Below are 20,130 nucleotides of genomic sequence, written 5' to 3'. Positions count from 1 at the left end.
TTTCTGAAGGTCATACCTCAAACAAAATCAATCCTTTTTTGTGGTGCAGAAACCAGTCTACCCCCAGAGGAAACAAAATATGCTGGGCTGAGGCCTCTTCCTTCCTGGCCCCTTTTCTGTTTGCCTTCTCCCCTGTGGGCCTCTCAGGCTCCTCTCTGCCATGCTTTCTCCACTGGGTCTGTCATGACAGCCTACGCTGGGATCTCAGGGATCCAAAAAGCAAAAGCACCCCCTGGGTCTATGGGGACAACCATTCTTGTTCCTATGCAAAATCTGGCTTGGGGAACTGTAATTTCAATCTAAGTCACTGGTACTGGATTAGAAATAAAAGAGTCAGACAGCAACAAACTCTACTACTTTGTTTATTTTGTATACATTTCATGATCCTGGGGATTACATTGACATTACTTTTGTCTCTACTTTTTCTTCAAATAGAGATTAAGACTCAGCTAAAAATGTACTTTATTAACACTGATGCCATGAAAACTTCTTTTTAAAAATGAGGTATTTGGTTTACTGTCCCAAACAGTAGAGGTTTGGGCAAACTGCAGAAGTGGTCTAGTAAGTAAGAAAATGAAAGTGAATACACTGAAACATAAAACAGAAGCAGGATTTGGCAATATGCTGCTCTGACACCCTGAGAATTTTTACTGCAGGCAAAATAAATCCACCACCTTTTATCTCTAAAAGCAAAACCCAGCATGATTTCTTCCTAGGGCATACATTTCTATTCAGAAAAGACCACAGAATAAAGAGGTGAGTTAATATGAGAAAGGTAAAGACAATAAGATCATTCTTTTTGCCCCTTTCCCCACCCCAATAAAAACATACTTATTAAGGGGCCACTATTTCCCTTGCTTTCAAATTATCTTAGAAAATATTTAGAATTACACAACAGCAGCATTTACAAGTGAATTTATATAGAACTGTTGTCAAGGCTCAAAATATCATGAGAGCTCTTGAAAAAACAGTTGAGGTATTTCACATAAAAAACTGAACAATCAGGTTAGCCACACCTAAAATGATGATGAAAACGTGAAAGACTAATTTAGGCCATGTCAGACGCTCTTCTTGGTGGAGGGATATTATATAGATGAGAGATGGGTATATGAATACAAAGGCCAGGCCACACGCTGCTCCTGAATATCTGCAAAATAAAAGCTTTTGGGGTTAATATTCATCTTGCACTTTGCTTTTTTCTGATTTACAATTAAGGTAAACAGAGTACAATTTAAATTCTCCTCAGTCTGATAGCTCAACAAAAATTAGTTTTGATTCATTTGTTGTTGACATAAAACATCTGGGTTTAAAACTTACTTTACTTGCTAAGTTAATATAAAATATGATTTCTTGCTCATCTTTATAGCATCAGATTGACAAAGACTTTTTATTCATCCCTCAAATCTCTGTAGTTCCTCTGTGTTTGGGTGATTGTGGCTACTTCCTCAGAAACATCTGGAGTTAGGCCTCCTATCTTTGATCTTTTATAAACTAATTACTCATTCTCAGTTTTTGAGGGACTGTTAGCATCCCCATTTAAGTATGAGAACAGATAAATGCTACCATGGCATTCAGCATGAATATGAAAGATAATAGCAAAAATACTTAAACATGAGACTGTCACAGAGAAATATGCACTTTCTTCTCCTTTTCTCTATACTTGGGTTTTCTTGAGGAACAGTTAAATAGGAACTTGTAAGCCCATTATATTCAATAAGCAACAGGCTAACAATCTCCTCCTCTTGTTCCTTGTTACTTTCTTAGGTAAGAGTGTTCCAAAAAAAATGACTCACTCCTGCTGTCTATAGTAAGAGAAATGAGATCATTCTAAATCCCAATTTCCCATGAGCATTTGAGGTACAACTTTATTCCTACTCTATTCATCCTGTCACGTTTTTAGGAAAAGGATATTAAAGAAAGCCATCTAGGGTCTAAACTCTTACTTAAACTCTTACTTTTTGACTACAAATGACATTGAAATATATTTTTGAGTAGAAATGGATTAAGGAACTTAGAATGGATTAAGGAAGCTTTGACAAATAAAGGACCTCCCAGGTACTCCCACAAAGTTATACATATATTAAAAATGACTTTTTATTTTGGATATAGAGAGGAAATAAAGTGGAAGATGATGAGAAAAAGAAAAAGAAAATGATGCCTGAGGCTAAGGGATAATGGGGCTTCTAGAATGAGTTCCTCACTAGAACAAACAGAAATGGAAGATAATGAGCATCTTAACTGATACCAAGGGGCTGTATTTGAATATTACTAGTTTTAAATACTCACAGGAATTTCACACAATTAAATTAAAACAACGACAACAACAGGAAAAGCCTAAAACTAAAGACCAATATATGTAAGGGCACCATTCCTTTACAAGGCAGTACCTTATGATCCCTCCTATGTTTGGGTAGAAACAGGCCATGATCACTCCAGCTCCCACAATAATTAGATTAAGAATCAGCACGTGGAAAATGCTAGAGGTTGAGAAGAAAGTTTGGAGGAAAGAAAAAATACAAAAATAGGCAAATTATAACGACTAATATGAGAATACAGTTCATTCTTAACATCATTAAAATAAATATGTCTTAAGCTCGATAAAATCACAGCAAAAATAGAAGGCAACAGTAGTCCTCAATTTTGGTAATGAGAAAGTGAAATTAGCTCTTTTGTGGAATTACACTGGTTAAATTTTGTAGAAGCACACTGGTAATGTGTATCAGAATTCACATTCTTTGATCTATGATTCCATTTGGAATATCTTAAGAAAATAATCCAAACAATGAAAATGCTATGAATATCAAGATATTTATGAAAAAACAGAAGAATCCTGGACACAGCAAGGCAACAATTTACTTGACAGAATATGTTGAAAATTATTTAAAATAACTTATCATTATTACCTTGTCAGGTAAAATACTATCTAGGCAATTCAGAAAAAAAGTCAGCGAGGTTTTCACTACACAAGAAAACACCAAAAACGTTTGAAAAAAAGATCAGAAGGATATACACTGAGAAGGCAGTAGTGATTTTTTTACAATTTGGGGTTTTGGATAACATTCCCTCTTTTCTATATTTAACAAACTTTTCATAAAGTGTTCAAATTACTTTTATATTAAAAGCATTATATTAAAGGGAAAGACAAAATGGGCAGGTTTTTATTTTCCAGATTTAACCACTTAAAGAAAGTGGTCATACCTCATACTTAAAGCATAAAGAAAGAACTTAAAGTTACTCACTACCATCAACAGAATATTTACTAAATACTTTAACTAGATATTAACAATTCAAGGTTTAGGAATCAATTTTGGACACAAACAAAAATAATGTAGATGAAAATTTGATGCTGAAGAAATAACTCCATTTCCCCTGAAAATGATTCTCAAAAGCCAAATGTACACATCAAAGCAACCCTTTGGGCCCAAGTTATCAGAGGTTAATTAATCCCAGATAAAGATTACAGAGAGAATTAAAAACAAAGAAAATTATTTATATAAATAAGTGGTTAGTCATATACCCTGATGAATTAGAAAGATATTAGGCTTACAGATCTTATTGTTTACCCAGAAACTCTAACCTTAAAATTGCTTCAGAGCTTTGAGGTATTGGCTGGGCCTTTGTTATTTCTGTATTATAAAAGGAAACAACTTTGTATACATAGAGGGAGGCAGTTGTACTCATCTGTATTCCTTTTCTAAAATTTTATTAATTATTATTATTTTTTTAAGAGACAGGGTCTTGCTCCGTCATCCAGCCTGCAGTGCAGTGGGGCAATCATGGCTCACTGAAGCCTTGAACTTCTGGACTCAAACCATCTTCCTGAATACCTGGGACCACAGGCATGTGTCACCATGCCCAGCTAACACCCATGTTTTCCATACTGTATTCTTTACTGCCAAACACTCTCCAAAGAATAAACAAGGTCCTCGATAAAGGAGTAGAACATTAATTTTGCTAAATCTCATGTTTGAATACACAATCTTTTAAATATTCTATGTGATCAAATAGGAAGGTCATAATAAAGCACATCTACTGTGTACTGCAGTACAGTACACTGGAAGTCCTGAGGAAAAGTACTTGTGTGGCTGAGCTGAGGAGGACCTAGCTGTTTTGCCTACCAAATGCTTTTTATACTTGAATTGCAGTCAAACTATGGTCATTCAAACTCAGGTGTTGGACAGGTATTTTCCAGAAAATGAATGATATAAGCTTGTCACTGCAAGGAAAACAACTCGCAGTATTTGTTGCCAAAGATAAAATTAAAGTTTTCAAATAAAAACTAGAATTTTGGAAAACTTGTATTTGCTACCCTGAGCTTGACAATGTTTAAAGGCTCTTATGATGAAATTAGTGATAGTATTAATGAAATTGGGTTTTGATATTGTAAAATGAAGTGTGTCAACATTTGGAAGATCCACAGAACTCAGTGAACCAATATTTTCCAAATGATCAAACAGATGTTACAAAATCATGCACGCGTAAAAGATCCAAAGTGCACGATAGACCAGTTGGTTTTAATGTCAACAAGTTTCAGATTCCACATTGCAACTCATAAGAAGCTACCACTTGTCAGGTTTTGGCACAGTATCAAAGAAGAATATCCAGAAGTATATGAAAAGGCTATTAAAAGTACTCTTTCTTTTTCCAACTATCTATGTGAGGCTGGATTTTCTTCACAAATCTAAATGAAAACAGCATATTATAACATGGAATGCAGAAGTAGAGAGGAGAATCCAATTGTCTACTAGTAAAGCAGAAATTAGAGTTTTGCAAATGTAAATTAAAGTTTTTTTTTTTTTTTTTTTTTTTTTTTGAGATGGAGTCTTGCTATGTCACCCTGGCTGGAGTGCAGTGGTGCCATCTTGGCTCACTGCAACCTCCGCCTCCCAGGTTCAAGCAATTCTCCTGCCTCAGCCTCCCAAGTACCTGGGATTATAGGTGCCTGCCACCACGCCAGGCTAATTTTTGTATTTTCAGTAAAGATGGGGTTTCACCATGGTGGCCAGGATGGTCTCCATCTCCTGACCTCATGATCCACCTGCCTCGGCCTCCCAAAGTGCTTGGATTACAGGTGTGAGCCACCACGCACGGCCAAATTAAAAATTTTTTGAAAGCAGTTATTTTTATTTTTTTTTAATTTTAATGATGGTGGGTACATAGTAGGTGTTTATATTTATGGGGTACATGAGATGTTTTCATACAGGCATGTAATACATAATAATCACATCATGGAGACTGGGGTATCCAAGCCCCAAAAGTGGTTTTTTACAAAAATGTTACTTAACAAGTAATGGTTTTATTATTGATTTTAAAGAAATTAAAAATACTTTGCTGGGTATGGTGGCTCATGCCTGTAATACCAGCACTTTGGGAGGCCGAGGCAGGCAGATCACCTGAGGTCAGGAGTTCAAGATCAGCCTGCCCAACATGGCGAAATGCCATCTTTACTAAAAATACAAAAAATTAGCCAGGCATGGTGGTGGGTGCCTGTAATCTCAGATACTTGGGAGGCTGAGGCACGAGAATTGCTTGAACCCAGGAGGCAGGGGTTGCAGTCAGCCGAGATGCACCACTGTACTCTAGTCTGGGCAACAAGAGTGAAACTCCATCTCAAAAAAACAAAAAACAAAACAAAAAAAACCTAAATTCTATTTTTTAATATTTAAATGCTGATACCTATACCTGCATAAACTAAAGCTCCTGGAGTCGTCCATACATTTTTAAGAGCATAAAGCGTCCTGAGACCAAAAATTATGCTCCAAAGTATGCACACTCTATAGAGTACTTATAACTGTTGGATAAATGAAAATGACAGTGTGTTCTTGGTGGCAGGGGAAGAACTGTAATGTGAAAACAAAAGGGAAATCTCTGACTTTTTCCAAGAAGAAAAAACATTCTTATAAAGACAGCCACAATTCTGCAAAATAATGGCAGAAAACAGGAATAATGTATTTGCTTAGCATTTTTTCATCTATGACTTCACTGTATTTATTTTCTTCGATGAATATAAATACAGTAGAGTAGAAACACAATCAGAGGCTTACACTTACTAAGCTCCAATCTTCTGGATAATAATATTAGAACTATAGCTGCTGCTATACTTATCAGTGCTTGAACCTGGTAACTCTTGACTTTTGCTTTGTTTTGAAACCAACATATTTATGGCGAAAATTATTTACTGAAGAAGCAGACTACATTAGTTCATTTTAAACAAGAACTGATTAAGACCACTTGTTTAGTTGGTTACTGTAAATGCAATTTTTTTTCAAATTTTATTTAAAATTTTTATTTCTTTAAAAGAACTTATTCCTAATAAAAGTGGATTAGGTTCTTTTCACTAGGATGAACCTATAATAAGACAATGTAAGAGTAGGAGTTAGCCAAGAGTTCACAAGAAGACTGCTGGGAAACTCTGAAATGACATATAGAAATTTCTCTTGGATGAGGGTAACCAGCTTTGAACAGATTTTCAAAAGAACTCACAACTCCTTCATCCCCAATAAGAGGTTAACAATTATAGCAGTAATTTAAACTTGTTATATATCAAATAAAAATTAATTATATATCTGACCTTCAATTCTTAACAATTGATCATTTATGTAAAACTGCATAAATGTTAATGAATATAAAAGTAAGGATTGTTGGGCTCAGAAAACCATACCCCAAAATGAAAGCCTTAGAAACAAAAGTTTTTCTCTGACCTTCTGAATCTCAGTCCCATTCTCCCGAAGCTAGCTTAGAAACTAGAATCCCTCTTCCCCAACGTGGAAACGAAAACATTTTCCCTCAAGCTGGCCATAAAACCTAAAAATATCACTCGAATTTCCCTCTATTTCTGTGTAAAAACTAGCCATAAAGAAATGATCTGACCTGTCTTGTTTGACTGCAGGTCATAAGACTCCCATAACAGAGGGGGTCCTGCCCCAGACTCAAATAAAAAAACATATGCTCAGAGAGGCTAAGAATCTAGACAGAGGGGCCTTGCTGGGTTTCCCTACTCAGTCTATTAGCGTTAGACATGGCTGTTCACATAAACGTAATCATAAAAATGGACAATTTCCCCTGTATCTTTGGGTCTTCTTTCTAAAGGCTCCCATGTAACATAAAACCACATTCAAATACATTTATATGCCTTTTCTCCGCTTTTTTTTTTCTTTTGGAGACAGGGTCTCATTGTATCACGCAGAGCAGTGGCGTGATCTCAGCTCACTGCAGCCCCTATGTCCCGGGCTCAAACGATCCTCCTCCTCCTACCTCAGCCTCCTGAGTAACTGGGACTACAAGCATGCCCACCATGCTCAGCTAATTTTTAAAAATTTTGTAGAGATGGAGTTTCACTATGTTGCCCAGGTTGGTCTTGAACTCCTGGGCTCAAGTGATCCACCCACCTTGGCCTCTAAAAGTGCTAGGATTACAGGCATGAGCCACTGAGCCTGGCCCTTTTTGCCTATGAATCTGCCTTTTGTCAGTCATTTTCAACAAACCTTCAGAGGGCAAAGGGTAAGTTTTCCCTTGGTCCTGATAGCTTCAATGACCAATAATTAAAATAAAAGTGTTGCTTCTCATTAGCTACACATTGCCAACATAGGTACTATACATTATAAACTTCTTGACAACATGTAAATCAATAGCAATTAAATAATAAGATAAATATAAGTGGTATCAGAGCTAATTAACTATACTGGAAGGAACGAACTTTAAATCATTTTAGACAAGGGAGTGGCTTCTATTTTTAAAGCTCTTCAGGGAAGAGGACACCAATGATCTATCTTTAGTCACCACTTTCATTAGGCATTTTTATAGCAAAAGGATCAGTCACACTTTAAACTGACCTGCTTGCACAGTCATTTGTTGCTTGGCACATCTTGCTGGTCAAGAGAAGAGCCCTTACCTAGGATAAATGTCACCGAAGATATGGCCCAAAAGCTGGACACGAGCCAGGTAGCCTAAGAGTGGGTATACAGTCATCATCTGGAACAGCAGGAATATCCTTGCAATGAAGGACAGGGTGTCACTGCTAGGGAAGTTGTCTAAAAAATTCTAATCCAAGAAAGATAATGAGGTCATGTTAAAAATCAAATTCAGTACACACATTCATAAAATGGAATGTCTTCTGCTTATTTTGAACACAGGTGCTACTCCAATTGTGACTTGTGGACTAGTGCCCATCCACAACTACTTGTTAAGTATTTTTTCAATGAGGTAAGTATAGAAATTGAGTGTTTAGAAACTTTTACAGAAATATGACATTGCCACAATTTTATTCTATTTTACAAAAGTATCAGCATGCAATTTATGTAACATTAAAGCAACAGCAAAGACAATTTTGTCCTTCACCACAGATAGATCCAGAAAGCAATGCTCTATGTGGTTAAAGGAAAATACCAGTCTGCTTTAAAGATTTAAAGAGCTAATTTAATTCAGTGTTATTTTACCCTCTCTGGCTCTCTTGCTTTCCTCCTCTGAAGCACTGTAAGCACTTTTGATGTAAAGATGACAGAATAAGGTGAGAGTATGTCTATCACCTACTGCATCATTGTTTATCACTAAATTGAAAAGGATTTATCTCTTCTTTCTTTCATGACCCTTTTCTCCATTTTGGTTTGGTATCTTAAAAAAAGTTAATTACGCAGAATTTTTATCTTTTCTTTCAAATACAAATATTACAAATATTCCTATTCCCAAGGGAGTAGGCTTTGTATGAGTTTGTTCATATCAGGGAAATTTCCAGCAAACATTTGGCTGCCAAAGAACTTCTGCAGTCAAGGAAATCAAGAAAATAAGAACATGTCCAAGCTGCCATAATAGCAGTAATTCAAACTTATTTTTCTTATAAAGATGAGAACACTATTAACATTATTCTGCTGAAATAACCATTATAATTCAGCTGTAATAAATCACATGTATATTCCATTGCACTCTATAAGAGGAATTTCTTCTGACCAGAAAGTCACTTGCGAAATGTTGTTTTTTGTGAGAAACTCTTCAGTCACTTATAACTAAAGACTATACGACTGCTAAGTTTTTGATGGGTTAAATCAAAGAAAATATTAGTTACGGCAATCTTTTATTAAAATATCTTTTTCTTTTACTCTATCTCTCTTTTTTTTTTTTTTTTAAACCCTCTGGTAACTCATAGAACATCTCTCTCTCTTTTTTTAACAGTCAAATACTCTTTTTTTGTTCTGCTGCCTGTCACTCAGTATAAGAATGAGAGTCTGATTAATCATTAGGGTCTGATAAACTAAGACTCTAGTTTATCCAGGGCATTCCTGATGTGGGCTTTAAAAAATAGGGAGTTCATTCAATGTATTTTCTGTGAGGTTTTATAACTACACGAGAACTACTCATAACAGTTCCCCACAAAAAGAGAAATATATGTACATAATAGACATTTATTTGAGTACCACAAGGTGCCTGGCACGTAGTACATTATCTCAGAGTCCATCTAAAGATCAAATGGGGTACTTATTGTACTATTTAATGGAAAAGAAAAATAAAGCTCAGAAAGAAAAGGGAAGGTGCCTAAATTCCCATACTTGGAGTAGATAGCACAGATGGCATTAAAACCCAGGTCTATCTGATGTTATATCTTGCCACTGTATCACCCTGCCTACTATAAATACATGAAAGTGTACACAATCACACAGAGAGGCTACACCGTGCCTTACCTGCTCAATACAATCTTTGGATAATGGTGGTGAAGGAAATGAAGCAAAAACCAGGACTCCAATATAGAGATAAGTTAACGTCACTAGCATATAAGCAATGCACAGGTCCCTCACCTGTAAATACAGAAAAAAAGTCCCATAATACTGAAGAACCTTGCAGTAAGTCTACCTGAATAGGCTAAGAAGACTAACAAATAAATATAAAATTTGTCTTTTTACCTTGTACATGTGTGTATATATTTCTAGATATTCAATTTGTTCACAGAAAGTAGTTAAAACAAAATCCACATACTTTACAATTAGTCTGCCAATTTTTTTAAAAAAGGTAGTCTGAAGTATGTAGACTAAGCTACCTGTTGGCAGACTTAGAAGTTAACATAAACAGTGGTTTAACATGACTGAAATTCTGACTTAATTTCAAAAGATAATTTAGTTGCCAAATTACAAAATACTATAACTACAATAATAAAGCTAAGGGACAATAAGAAAGTAAGCATAAGCCACTTCAGTATGGTCTGCAACATTTTAAAACTTCTTCCTTTGGTAAATTAACTTATTAAAATATGCCTAGACCACAGCAGAGTAGAACATACTAAAATATATTTAATAAAAAAAGAAAGCTAAAGAAGAGACAATAAGCAGTATTAAAGGCAAGCTTAATAAATCTAAACAGTAAACAAAAGGAAATCAAAAGGCAGCTGTTCAAACAGCTGCACAATGTTACTGGAATCAGCAAACAAATGCAGAACATGAAATAAAGTGGACTGCTTTCTTCTACTGCGGTTCCCACCCTCCCAACCCCCCATCTCCATGCAAAGTAAAAATCTCCAAGACATTTAATGTAGCCAGCTGTCAGATCCAAACAGAACAGATTCTCCAGCTCAAATATCTGGTCTTCATCGCCACTAAAGTTATGGCCAAAGAATTCAGCACAATTAAATTATGGTAACAAGCCTATTCATTTTTCATTTTAAACAAAAATTACTTTGAAAGCTAAGGAAACAAATTGGAAAAAAATAAACTTAAAAACATTTGATAGCACAATAAAAAAAACTGGGACATTTGGTATTAGGGAACATTTCTGATTTTTTGGATTACTTTCTTCCTTAAATGGGCTAGCTAACATAGTAGAGTTTTATAAACTTGACTGTTGACAAATTCAGTTAAAAAGCAAGTAACAAGTTATGAGAAATCTTAAGGTCAGGTCTAAATTGACAATCAGCTTGAAAGTAAATCAAGGGTTTTAAACCCTAAATTAGATGGTGGATAAGCTCATGGAGCTAAAGGCTTATGCAGATTGGTTCCAGTCCTCTCAAAATGCTTCTAATTGCTTAGGAATGAGGAAGAGGATGACCAAACCTCCTGGGGGGTTTTCAAAATCATTCCTCTTGAGTTCATGAAGCTCTAGGTCTGACGGGAGGCCAGACTTCAGTCACCCCTAGGGTTGCCTCATGATCTTGTGTGGGATGAACAGCAATGAACCAGGTCAAATCTACTTTTTTGTCAGAGTAGTAGTTTCCCATTATGATGTTTGAAAGTCATTCTACACTCAACCTACTCAATGCTACTCAAGAACAGAGGTAGCCTTGTAAAAAAATCTTGGGAGGCAAAGCAGCTGGGCTTGAGACAGCTCTCTGTAAAGTAGGACAGCCACCATTCCATAGACAGTTTTCAGCTTATCTACTACCTGATCACCGCGTTATTTTGGTCTGACTTCTTGCAAAGAAGTGTACCATAACACACTTCAGGGGAAATCTGATTAAGATGCAAAGGCTATGGTGCAGAGCTTCCAATAAGACTTTTCCCCTCTGCTTCTCTGTTCTCACGGCACTATATACATATCTCAAATACAGCAATGACCGTATTGTGACAGTCATTAATTTTTATTATAAAAGTAATCCATGTGCATGATATAAAGAATTTCAAGTGGAGATAAAATACGTCCCTTGACATCCCTAAAATAGCCAAGGTTAATAGTTCTTGTATCATGTTGGTATTTTAATTTTTCTCTAAATGTGTCTGTACCACAAGACTCTGGGATTCTGAGGACAGGGACCATGTCTTTTTCTTCTTTGTATCCCCAATACCCAGGACCACACCTAGTACATAGGAGGAATGTGGTAAATGTAGATAAAGAATAATAGCCACATTGGTTTTATTAACTGCTTGTAGGTGCCAGGCTCTATTGCTAAGCACATTACAAGTGTCATCTCATTTAATCCTCATTGCAACCTTATAATGTAGATACTGTCATTTTCTTCATTTTACAGATGTAAACTAAGTGCAGCAAGGTTACAAAACTCGTTTGTGGCTGCAAAGTGGGTATCTGGTGAAACCAATATTCAAATCAAGATCCTTTTAGTTCCAAATTGCAGGTCCTCAGCTACTATGATGGAGAGCTGACCAGTCTCCAATGCAGTTGTGTCACAGTTAATAAACAATAATAATAAAAAAAGAGAGGTAAAAAGTTATGAGTAATAACTATACAACAGAACACATACAGGGATGCTTCCATTTTGAGACACTAAAATCAGGAAAGTTCTATTTCATAGTACTCCAACATACCTTCAGTAAAAGTAGCTCAGGAGCTACATACGTGTTTTCATCTGAATACTCCGATGAACAGAAATGATGCTTTTATTATAAAAGCAGCTGAGGTTTAGCATGACGCTGGGAAATATGCCACTTAGGAACAGTATACACATATGTGGGCTTTGCTATTCTCTGGCTCAAACACAAGCCATTACTAAAGATATAGTTCGGCCTAAAGATACAGCCTCTTGAAAGCCCATTTAATGGAACAGCATAGAAAAAAAGCTATTCTTTAGAAAATGAGGCTCAAAGTAAAAAATATATTTAAAAAGAGACACAAGTGACAATATAAACTGGTAATTATGTCAAGAAGCCTATACATTAATAAGGTAACCGATTCTGCCTTGTGAATAATAAATGGCTGGCAGGGTTGACGGTAGAAAACTAACGACAGGTAGAATGCCAAGTCAGAATGAAAACTGGATCTACAACAGGCCCAGAAGTGGGTTTGGGAGCACATTCTATTTGTCAGACATGGTTTATTATTTGTTTCACATACCGTTCATAGTGAAAATACTATCCAGTGGAGCATTTACTAACAAAAATGACAGAAACTGACCACACAGACTGACCCCAAACATTTACATAACTTCTCCTGGTATATAGCCAAGTAAACCACAGATTCATATGAAGAAGGAAAAAGTAAATAACAAATCATGATATAAGGCATTTCAAATTGTTTTAAAGAACAAAGCAGGGTAATACAACTAAACACAGACAAAACAAAACTAAACAAAAGAAACACTTAGAGGTTCTGATTCAATACAATGAGAAAATATCAAGAGGTCAATCCACACAACCAGGAGGGTTATAGGGACTACATATTCTGGTGATAAACTAGTTGGATGGTCTTCAGCTCCCTCATCCCCCTTTTTTGGCAAGATATGACAAAAGAATAGGAACGATGGCCGGGTGGGGTGGCTCACGCCTGTAATCCCAGCACTTTGGGAGGCCGAGGCGGGTGGATCACCTGAGGTCAGGAATTCAAGACCAGCCTGACCAATATGGAAAAACCCCATTTCTACTAAAAATACAAAATTAGCCAGACGTGGTGGCACATGCCTGTTATCCCAGCTACTTGGGAGGCTGAGGCAAGACAATTGCTTGAACCGGGGAGGCAGAGGTTGCAGTGAGCCAAGATCGTGCCACTGCACTCCAGCCTGGGCAACAAGAACGAAACTCCGTCTCAAAAAAAAAAAAAAAAAAAAAAAAAAAAAGGAATAGAAATGATATCCCATTTACACATATAACAAATTACATTTGATGGAAAAAAAAAACTGTATGAAATGAAGTTGAACTTGGAAAACCTAGAAAATTTGATCACTACACCTATTTGGGAGTTTGTTTCTTTCTTTGCAAATATCTTTAGTTCCAAGTCCAGTTATAATTTATATAGAAGAAGAGGCCTTTTCTATTCTTTTGTCTTCTTTTCTATTTTCAAACTTTTGTTTACTGAGCTTGGAATGATCCAGTATCCACATTATGAATTCAGAGTCCCTGGCAAGCTTTACATTTTTTGACTTTAATCTCAAGAAAATATTATGCCATGATATTAACAGGACTTCTTTCAAATTACTTACTGAGGCTGGGCGCGGTGGCTCAAGCCTGTAATCCCAGCACTTTGGGAGGCCGAGACGGGCGGATCACAAGGTCAGGAGATCGAAACCATCCTGGCTAACATGGTGAAACCCCGTCTCTACTAAAAAATACAAAAAAAAACTAGCAGGGCGAGGTGGCGGGCGCCTGTAGTCCCAGCTACTCTGGAGGCTGAGGCAGGAGAATGGCGTGAACCTGAAAGGCGGAGCTTGCAGTGAGCTGAGATCCGGCCACTGCACTCCAGCCTGGGCCACAGAGCGAGATTCCATCTCAAAAAAAAAAAAAAAAAAAAAAAAAAAAAAATCAAATTACTTACTGAAACCTGCTGAAAGGCATAATCATTAAATAAATCAAATGACAAAGTTTTTCTCAGAATATAGTACCCATTTAGCTAGATTTTTGCTAACATATAAGCCAATTTCAGTATAATCAAAAAGACAGTATATATATTTACATATAGTCAAAGTGTTTAGAATGTTGCTGGCACATAGTGCTTCATAAATGTTAGCTTTATCCTTAGCAATTATTAATATTTTAAGAAGTTAACATAAAGTACAACTAGTTTTTTGAAAGGTAGACCATCACTTCATAACCTAATTTCAATTAAGACAGTTTAAAAAAAAAAACAAAACAACCATTTAAACCTTTGTGTGTGTGTTTTTTTTTTTTTTTTTTTTTTTTTGAGATGGCGTCTCGCTCTGTTGCCCAGGCTGGAGGGCAGTGGCATGATCTGAGCTCACTGCAACCTCTGCCTGCCGGGTTCAAGTGATTCTCCTGTCTCAGCCTCCCAAGTAGCTGGAATTGCAGAGGCCCACTACCATGCTTGGCTAATTTTTGTATTTTTAGTAGAGACGGGGTTTTGCCATGTTGGCCAGGCTGGTCTCGAACTCCTGACCTCAGCTGATCCAACTGCCTCAGCCTCCCAAAGTGCTGGAATTACAGGCGTGAGTCACCACGCCCAGCCATTTAAACCTTTGCTTTTAAGCCTTTGTTTTAAAAATAGTTTCCACAAGTGACAAAAGGTGAATCAAATTGTATTAGCTGAACCTAACATAATAGTTCCACAAAGTCCTCATCCTAATACTAAGTGGAAAGAATTCATTTTATGGTATTTACATATGAAATACGGATTTCAAGGCCCACTGAGTGTTCTACTAAGAAAGGCAAAGACATGTCCTCAGTCCTTGGGAGACCATGAACCAAGAACGCCCATCTCAATCCAGCCCTGAGCTTCTCACAGTGGGGCATATACACCTCCAGATAAACTGGTGTGACTTTCCAGAAAAGCAATTCAACTTGAGAATTCTGGCGAGTGAAAAGTTAAGCACAGACAGTCCTCACTTTGCAGGGTGGTATGAAATTATAAAAATTACTATGCAACCTGAAACTGCAAAGTGATCACAATAATCAATGGGAAAAACATGCAATTGTTCTATGATCTTTAACAATTGTCAAAACATTAAATATTCTGTTATAAATGTGTAAGGAAATGAAAAGTAAAACATTTCTAAAAGTACATTGCAATGTCAGAAATATTGAGCTTAAGATATTTTGTTTTGTAAAAACATACCAAGAGTAGTCTGAACTACGTTTGCCTCCTTCTTCTCATTGTATAACTTAACAAAATGTAGCAGGCATCTTTTCCATGCCTTGGTGAACCGTCATACTCCTTTATCCCAACTGTGCACCAGCTTCTAACATTTCATCTTTTGTGCTTTCAATGTTGTGAGACATCTCTGAGAATTCAATTAATGTGAAGTTTTCTGACAACTGCACTTCCTCTGGGATATGTTCATTCTTGTAATCATAACCACTTGCCAAATGCATGTTGATAAGCTCACCTTCCTTAAGTTTCTCTGGCTGCATATCTGGAGTATCTTGTATAGCAGCAGTGTCAACATTTCCACAGTTGGCTATTTCTTTTATAACTCTTTATATAGAGTTGAATTCAAATTTCACTTCTTGCATTATTGTTTTGTTTCATTGTAACACTTTCACTTTGTTTGACAATTCCTTGTTCAAGTATCCATTTTTTGTAAAATATATCAGTTTATCACCGGGAGACAAGGAGTTAACACAACTATCTGCTTTGCAGACTGTACAGTGAAAACCATACACAGTGACCAGTCATTGACAGACTTTGAAAGAAGTTATGTGATTGGTTACTAATTATCACATGCACTTTTTATTTATGTAGTGCTTTGTGAAGTGAGGGCCAGCAGCCACTACTTTACAAGTACTAATAGTTAAAATTCTGACCTTGCCTGTGCCCGACCGGAGCCAGCGGTTCTTCAAGCACCCAGCATCCAGCGAGACGCGCAGCGCACCGATGGAGGGGACACGGGCAGAGCAATGGTGGCCAGGCTCGGCTGGGGCTGCTGCTGCTGGCACTGCTCCTACCCACGCAGATTTATTCCAATGAAACAACTGTTGTAACAGTTTCAAGTAGCTCCTCCCAGAATACTTCGACTGCCCCAAATCCAGCTAATGCCACCACCAAGGCGGTTGGTGGTGCCCTGCAGTCAACAGCCAGTCTCTTCGTGGTCTCACTCTCTCTTCTACATCTCTACTGTTAAGAGACTCAGGTCAAGAAACATCTTCTAAACTTCCCCATCTTCTAAACCCAATCCAAATGGCGTTTGGAAGTCCGATTTGGCAAGGAAAAACAGGTCTTCTTCGAATCTACTAATTCCACACCTTTTATTGATATAAAATGTTGAGAATCCCAAATTTGATCGGTTTGAAGAACATGTGAGGATCCCAATTTGATCAGTTTGAAGAACATCTAGTTTGAAGAACTAGATGATGGATGACAATATTAAATCTGCTGGTGTTTCATGTATAAGATGAAGGAAAGGCAACATCCAAAATAGCTAAGACATGATTTCCTTGAATGTGGCCTAAGAAATACTACCTTGAAAATAAGAATAGTGGCCGGGCGCGGTGGCTCAAGCCTGTAATCCCAGCACTTTGGGAGGCCGAGGCGGGTGGATCACGAGGTCAGGAGATCGAGACCATCCTGGCTAACATGGTGAAACCCCGTCTCTACTAAAAATACAAAAAACTAGCCGGGCGTGGTGGCGGGCGCCTGTAGTCTCAGCTACTTGGGAGGCTGAGGCGGGAGAATGGCGTGAACCCGGGAGGCGGAGCTTGCAGTGAGCCGAGATCACGCCACTGCACTCCAGCCTGGGAGCACAGTGAGACTCCGTCTCAAAAAAAAAAAAAAAAAAAAAAAAAAAAAAGAAAATAAGAATAGTAATAAAGGATGTGATTGTGGAATGGAGATTCAGTTTTCATTTGGTTCATTAATTCTATAAGGCCATAAAACAGGTAATATAAAAAGCTTCCATGATTCTATTTATATGTACATTAGAAGGAATTTCCAGGTGTTACTGTAATTCCTCAATGTATTGTTTCGACAGCACTAATTTAATGACAATATACTCTAGATGAAGTTTTACATTGTTGAGCTATCGCTGTTCTCTTGGGAACTGAACTTACTTTCCTCTTGAGGCTTTGGATTTGACATTGCATTTGACCTTTTACGTAGTAATTGACATGTGCCAGGGCAATGATGAATGAGAATCTACCCCCAGGTCCAAGCATTCTGAGCAACTCTTGATTATCCATATAGTCAAATGGTAGGCATTTCCTATCACCTATTTCCATTCAACAAGAGTGCTACATTCATTTAGCTAAACAGATTCCAAAGAGTAGAACTGCATTGACCGTGACTAATTTCAAAATACTTTTTTTTTTATTATTATTTTTTAGATGGAGTCTCACTTTGTCACCCAGGCTGGAGTGCAGTGGCGCAATCTCAGCTCAGTGCAACCCTCTGCCTTCCGGGCTCAAGCGTTTCTCCTGCCTCAGCCTCCCAAGTAGCTGGGATTACAGGCACCTGCCACCATGCCTGGCTAATTTTTGTAATTTTACTAGAGATAGGGTTTCACCATGTTGCCCAGGCTGGTTTCGAACTCCTGACCTCAGGTGATCCGCCTGCCTCGGCCTCTCAAAGTGCTGGGATTATAGGCTTGAGCCTCCGTGCCCAGCCGTCAAAATGCTTATTTCTGTATATGTTGAATACTTTTTACAATTAAAAAAAAAGATCTGTTTTGAAGGCAAAACTGCAAATCTTGAAATTAAAAAGGCAAAGATGTAAAGGAATCAAAACTATAAATCAAGTATTTGGGAAGTGAAGACTGGAAGCTAATTTGCATTAAATTCACAAAAACTTTTATACTCTTTCTGTATATACTTTTTTTTTTTCTTTAAAAAACAATTTTGGATCAGAATAGCCACATTTGGAACACTTTTTGTTATCAGTCAATATTTTTAGATAGTTAGAACCTGGTCCTAAGCCTAAAAGTGGGCTTGATTCTGCAGTAAATCTTTCACAACTGCCTCGACACACAGAAACCTTTTTAAAAATAGACACTTGCCGAAGTCTTTTGTTCGCATGGTCACACCCTGATGCTTAGATGTTCCAGGAATCTAATATGGCCACAGTAGTCTTGATGACCAAAGTCATTTTTTTCCATCTTTAGAAAATTACATGGGAACAAACAGATTAAACACATCTGAAGCTACTGTGTGTGTGAATGAATACTCTTTTGCTTTATTCCAGAATGCTGTACATCTATTTTGGACTGTATATTGTGTTTGTGTATTTATGCTTTGATTCATAGTAACTTCTTATGTTATGGAATTGATTTGCATTGAACACAAACTGTAAATAAAAAGCAAGAAAAGGCTGAAAAAAAAATAAAATTCTGTGGTAACTGACGTTTGAACAAATGTTGTTAGGAGGAACTGATGTATTTTAACTAAACCAGATTAATGAAACTGGTGCATGTAAGAACCATGCAACATGAGAACTGCCTGTAATTTAACTCATTTTGAGCCCCTCCTCTTTCCCTTTTCTTTTTTGAGGTGGAGTCTCACTCTGTCGCCCAGGCTGGAGTGCAGTGACGCGATCTCGGCTCACCACAACCTCCACCTCCCGGGTTCAAGCGATTCTCCTGCCTCAGCCTCCCGAGCAGTGGGTACTACAGGCACGTGCCACCACACCCGGCTAATTTTTTGTATTTTTAGTAGAGATGGGGTTTCACTGTGTTAGCCAGGATGGTCTCAATCTCCTGACCTTGTGATCCGCCTGCCTTGGCCTCCCAAGGTGCTGGGATTACAGGCATGAGTCACCGTGCCCAGCCTGAGACTGTTTTCTAGTAAGACAAACAAATAATGAGCATGATAAAAATATGTGTAAATGTTTAAGATAAAACATGACACTTCAGTAAGATTGTGTTTGTCTTCCCCAGATTTCTAGGTACACGAGGTTGTTCTGTTATTAGGGAAACTTTGGTGGTAAAGTTTGAGAAACACAGCCTTATGGATAGGATCATCCAATATATGAGAATTCTACTTAACAACATGAGTTTCTAGGGCACTTGGGCTAACTTGGCTTACAAGAACAGACTGTAAATATCAGGAAAGAAAGGGTAAGAGGGGTAAAACTACTAAAAATTTCCAGCCTCTGTTTTATGTTAGATCATGTTAACATCACAACCCTGATAGGTAGCTATCATTTTACATATGACAAAAATGAAATTTGAGGTAAGTTCACCAAATAGGAAGTATGAAAAATCCAGATTGACTCAAGTCCAACTCCATTTACAGGTAACATGCTACATGTATGGTCAGTAAAGATGAAGATGGAAAAGCTAAATTTATATTTTTGCTTTAGAGAGCTTACTTCCTCTACTTAGAAAGGTTTTTGCCTTCTTAATGACTGCCAAACATTACCCCTTACTCAAAGCCTTCTCAGAATCTCCAGGCACAGCAAATCCTTCCTTCTCCTGCATTTCAGTAACAACTGTATAGACCTCTATCAGAACTTCATTATGACTTTTGTTTACAAGGTCAGAAGCTGTTAAATTGACCACAAAATCTGCAGACAAGCCAACAAGTAACTGGTTAACTTCTGTTTGCCTTGGGTTTAGTTTGCTTTACTTTTTCTATTGTCTAAGGTAGAAAGTTAGGTTTTTGAGATCTTCATTTTTAGTGTAGGTGTTTACAGCTATACATTTCCCTATAAGCACGCTTTAAGTAAACTCAAAGTATTTCTGATTTTTCTTGTGATTTCTTCTTTGACCCATTGGTTATTTAAGAGCATGCTGTTCAATTTCCACAATTTGTGAATTTCCCAAATTTCTTTCTGTTATTGATTTGTATCTTCATTATGGTTAGAGAACATACTCTGTATGACTTAAAT

General features: G+C 37.2%; 1 protein-coding gene and 1 long non-coding RNA gene across 15 annotated transcripts in view; one reads left to right on the top strand and one right to left on the bottom strand.

Annotated features, from left to right (window-relative positions):
• Positions 1-18,618, top strand: part of LOC126957368 (uncharacterized) — a 34,723-nt gene extending 16,105 nt beyond the window's left edge. For 2 of the 3 annotated variants that reach the window (XR_007726727.1, XR_007726726.1), the window contains 2 exons: positions 8,133-8,202; positions 16,057-18,618. This is a non-coding gene — a long non-coding RNA (uncharacterized LOC126957368). The remainder of the gene's footprint in view (positions 1-8,132; positions 8,203-16,056) is intronic. The other variant, XR_007726728.1, reaches the window with a different exon arrangement.
• SLC38A9 (solute carrier family 38 member 9) overlaps positions 339-20,130 on the bottom strand; it is an 87,954-nt gene continuing 68,162 nt past the window's right edge. For 7 of the 12 annotated variants that reach the window (XM_050795136.1, XM_050795133.1, XM_050795138.1 and 4 more), the window contains 4 exons: positions 9,672-9,785; positions 7,892-8,040; positions 2,388-2,477; positions 339-1,147 (listed from right to left, as the gene is read on the bottom strand). In XM_050795136.1, the coding sequence (XP_050651093.1) occupies positions 982-1,147; positions 2,388-2,477; positions 7,892-8,040; positions 9,672-9,785 (519 nt within the window). In that variant the 3' untranslated portion in view covers positions 339-981. Of the gene's footprint in view, positions 1,148-2,387; positions 2,478-5,310; positions 8,041-9,671; positions 9,786-20,130 lie in introns of those variants that run through there. The other 5 variants (XM_050795135.1, XR_007726725.1, XR_007726724.1 and 2 more) reach the window with 5 other exon arrangements.

Source organism: Macaca thibetana, chromosome 6 (genome assembly GCF_024542745.1).
Source record: "Macaca thibetana thibetana isolate TM-01 chromosome 6, ASM2454274v1, whole genome shotgun sequence".
Lineage (NCBI taxonomy): Eukaryota > Metazoa > Chordata > Mammalia > Primates > Cercopithecidae > Macaca > Macaca thibetana.
Note: the sequence above shows the minus strand (reverse complement) of the source record. Positions and strands in the feature narration are given on the sequence as shown.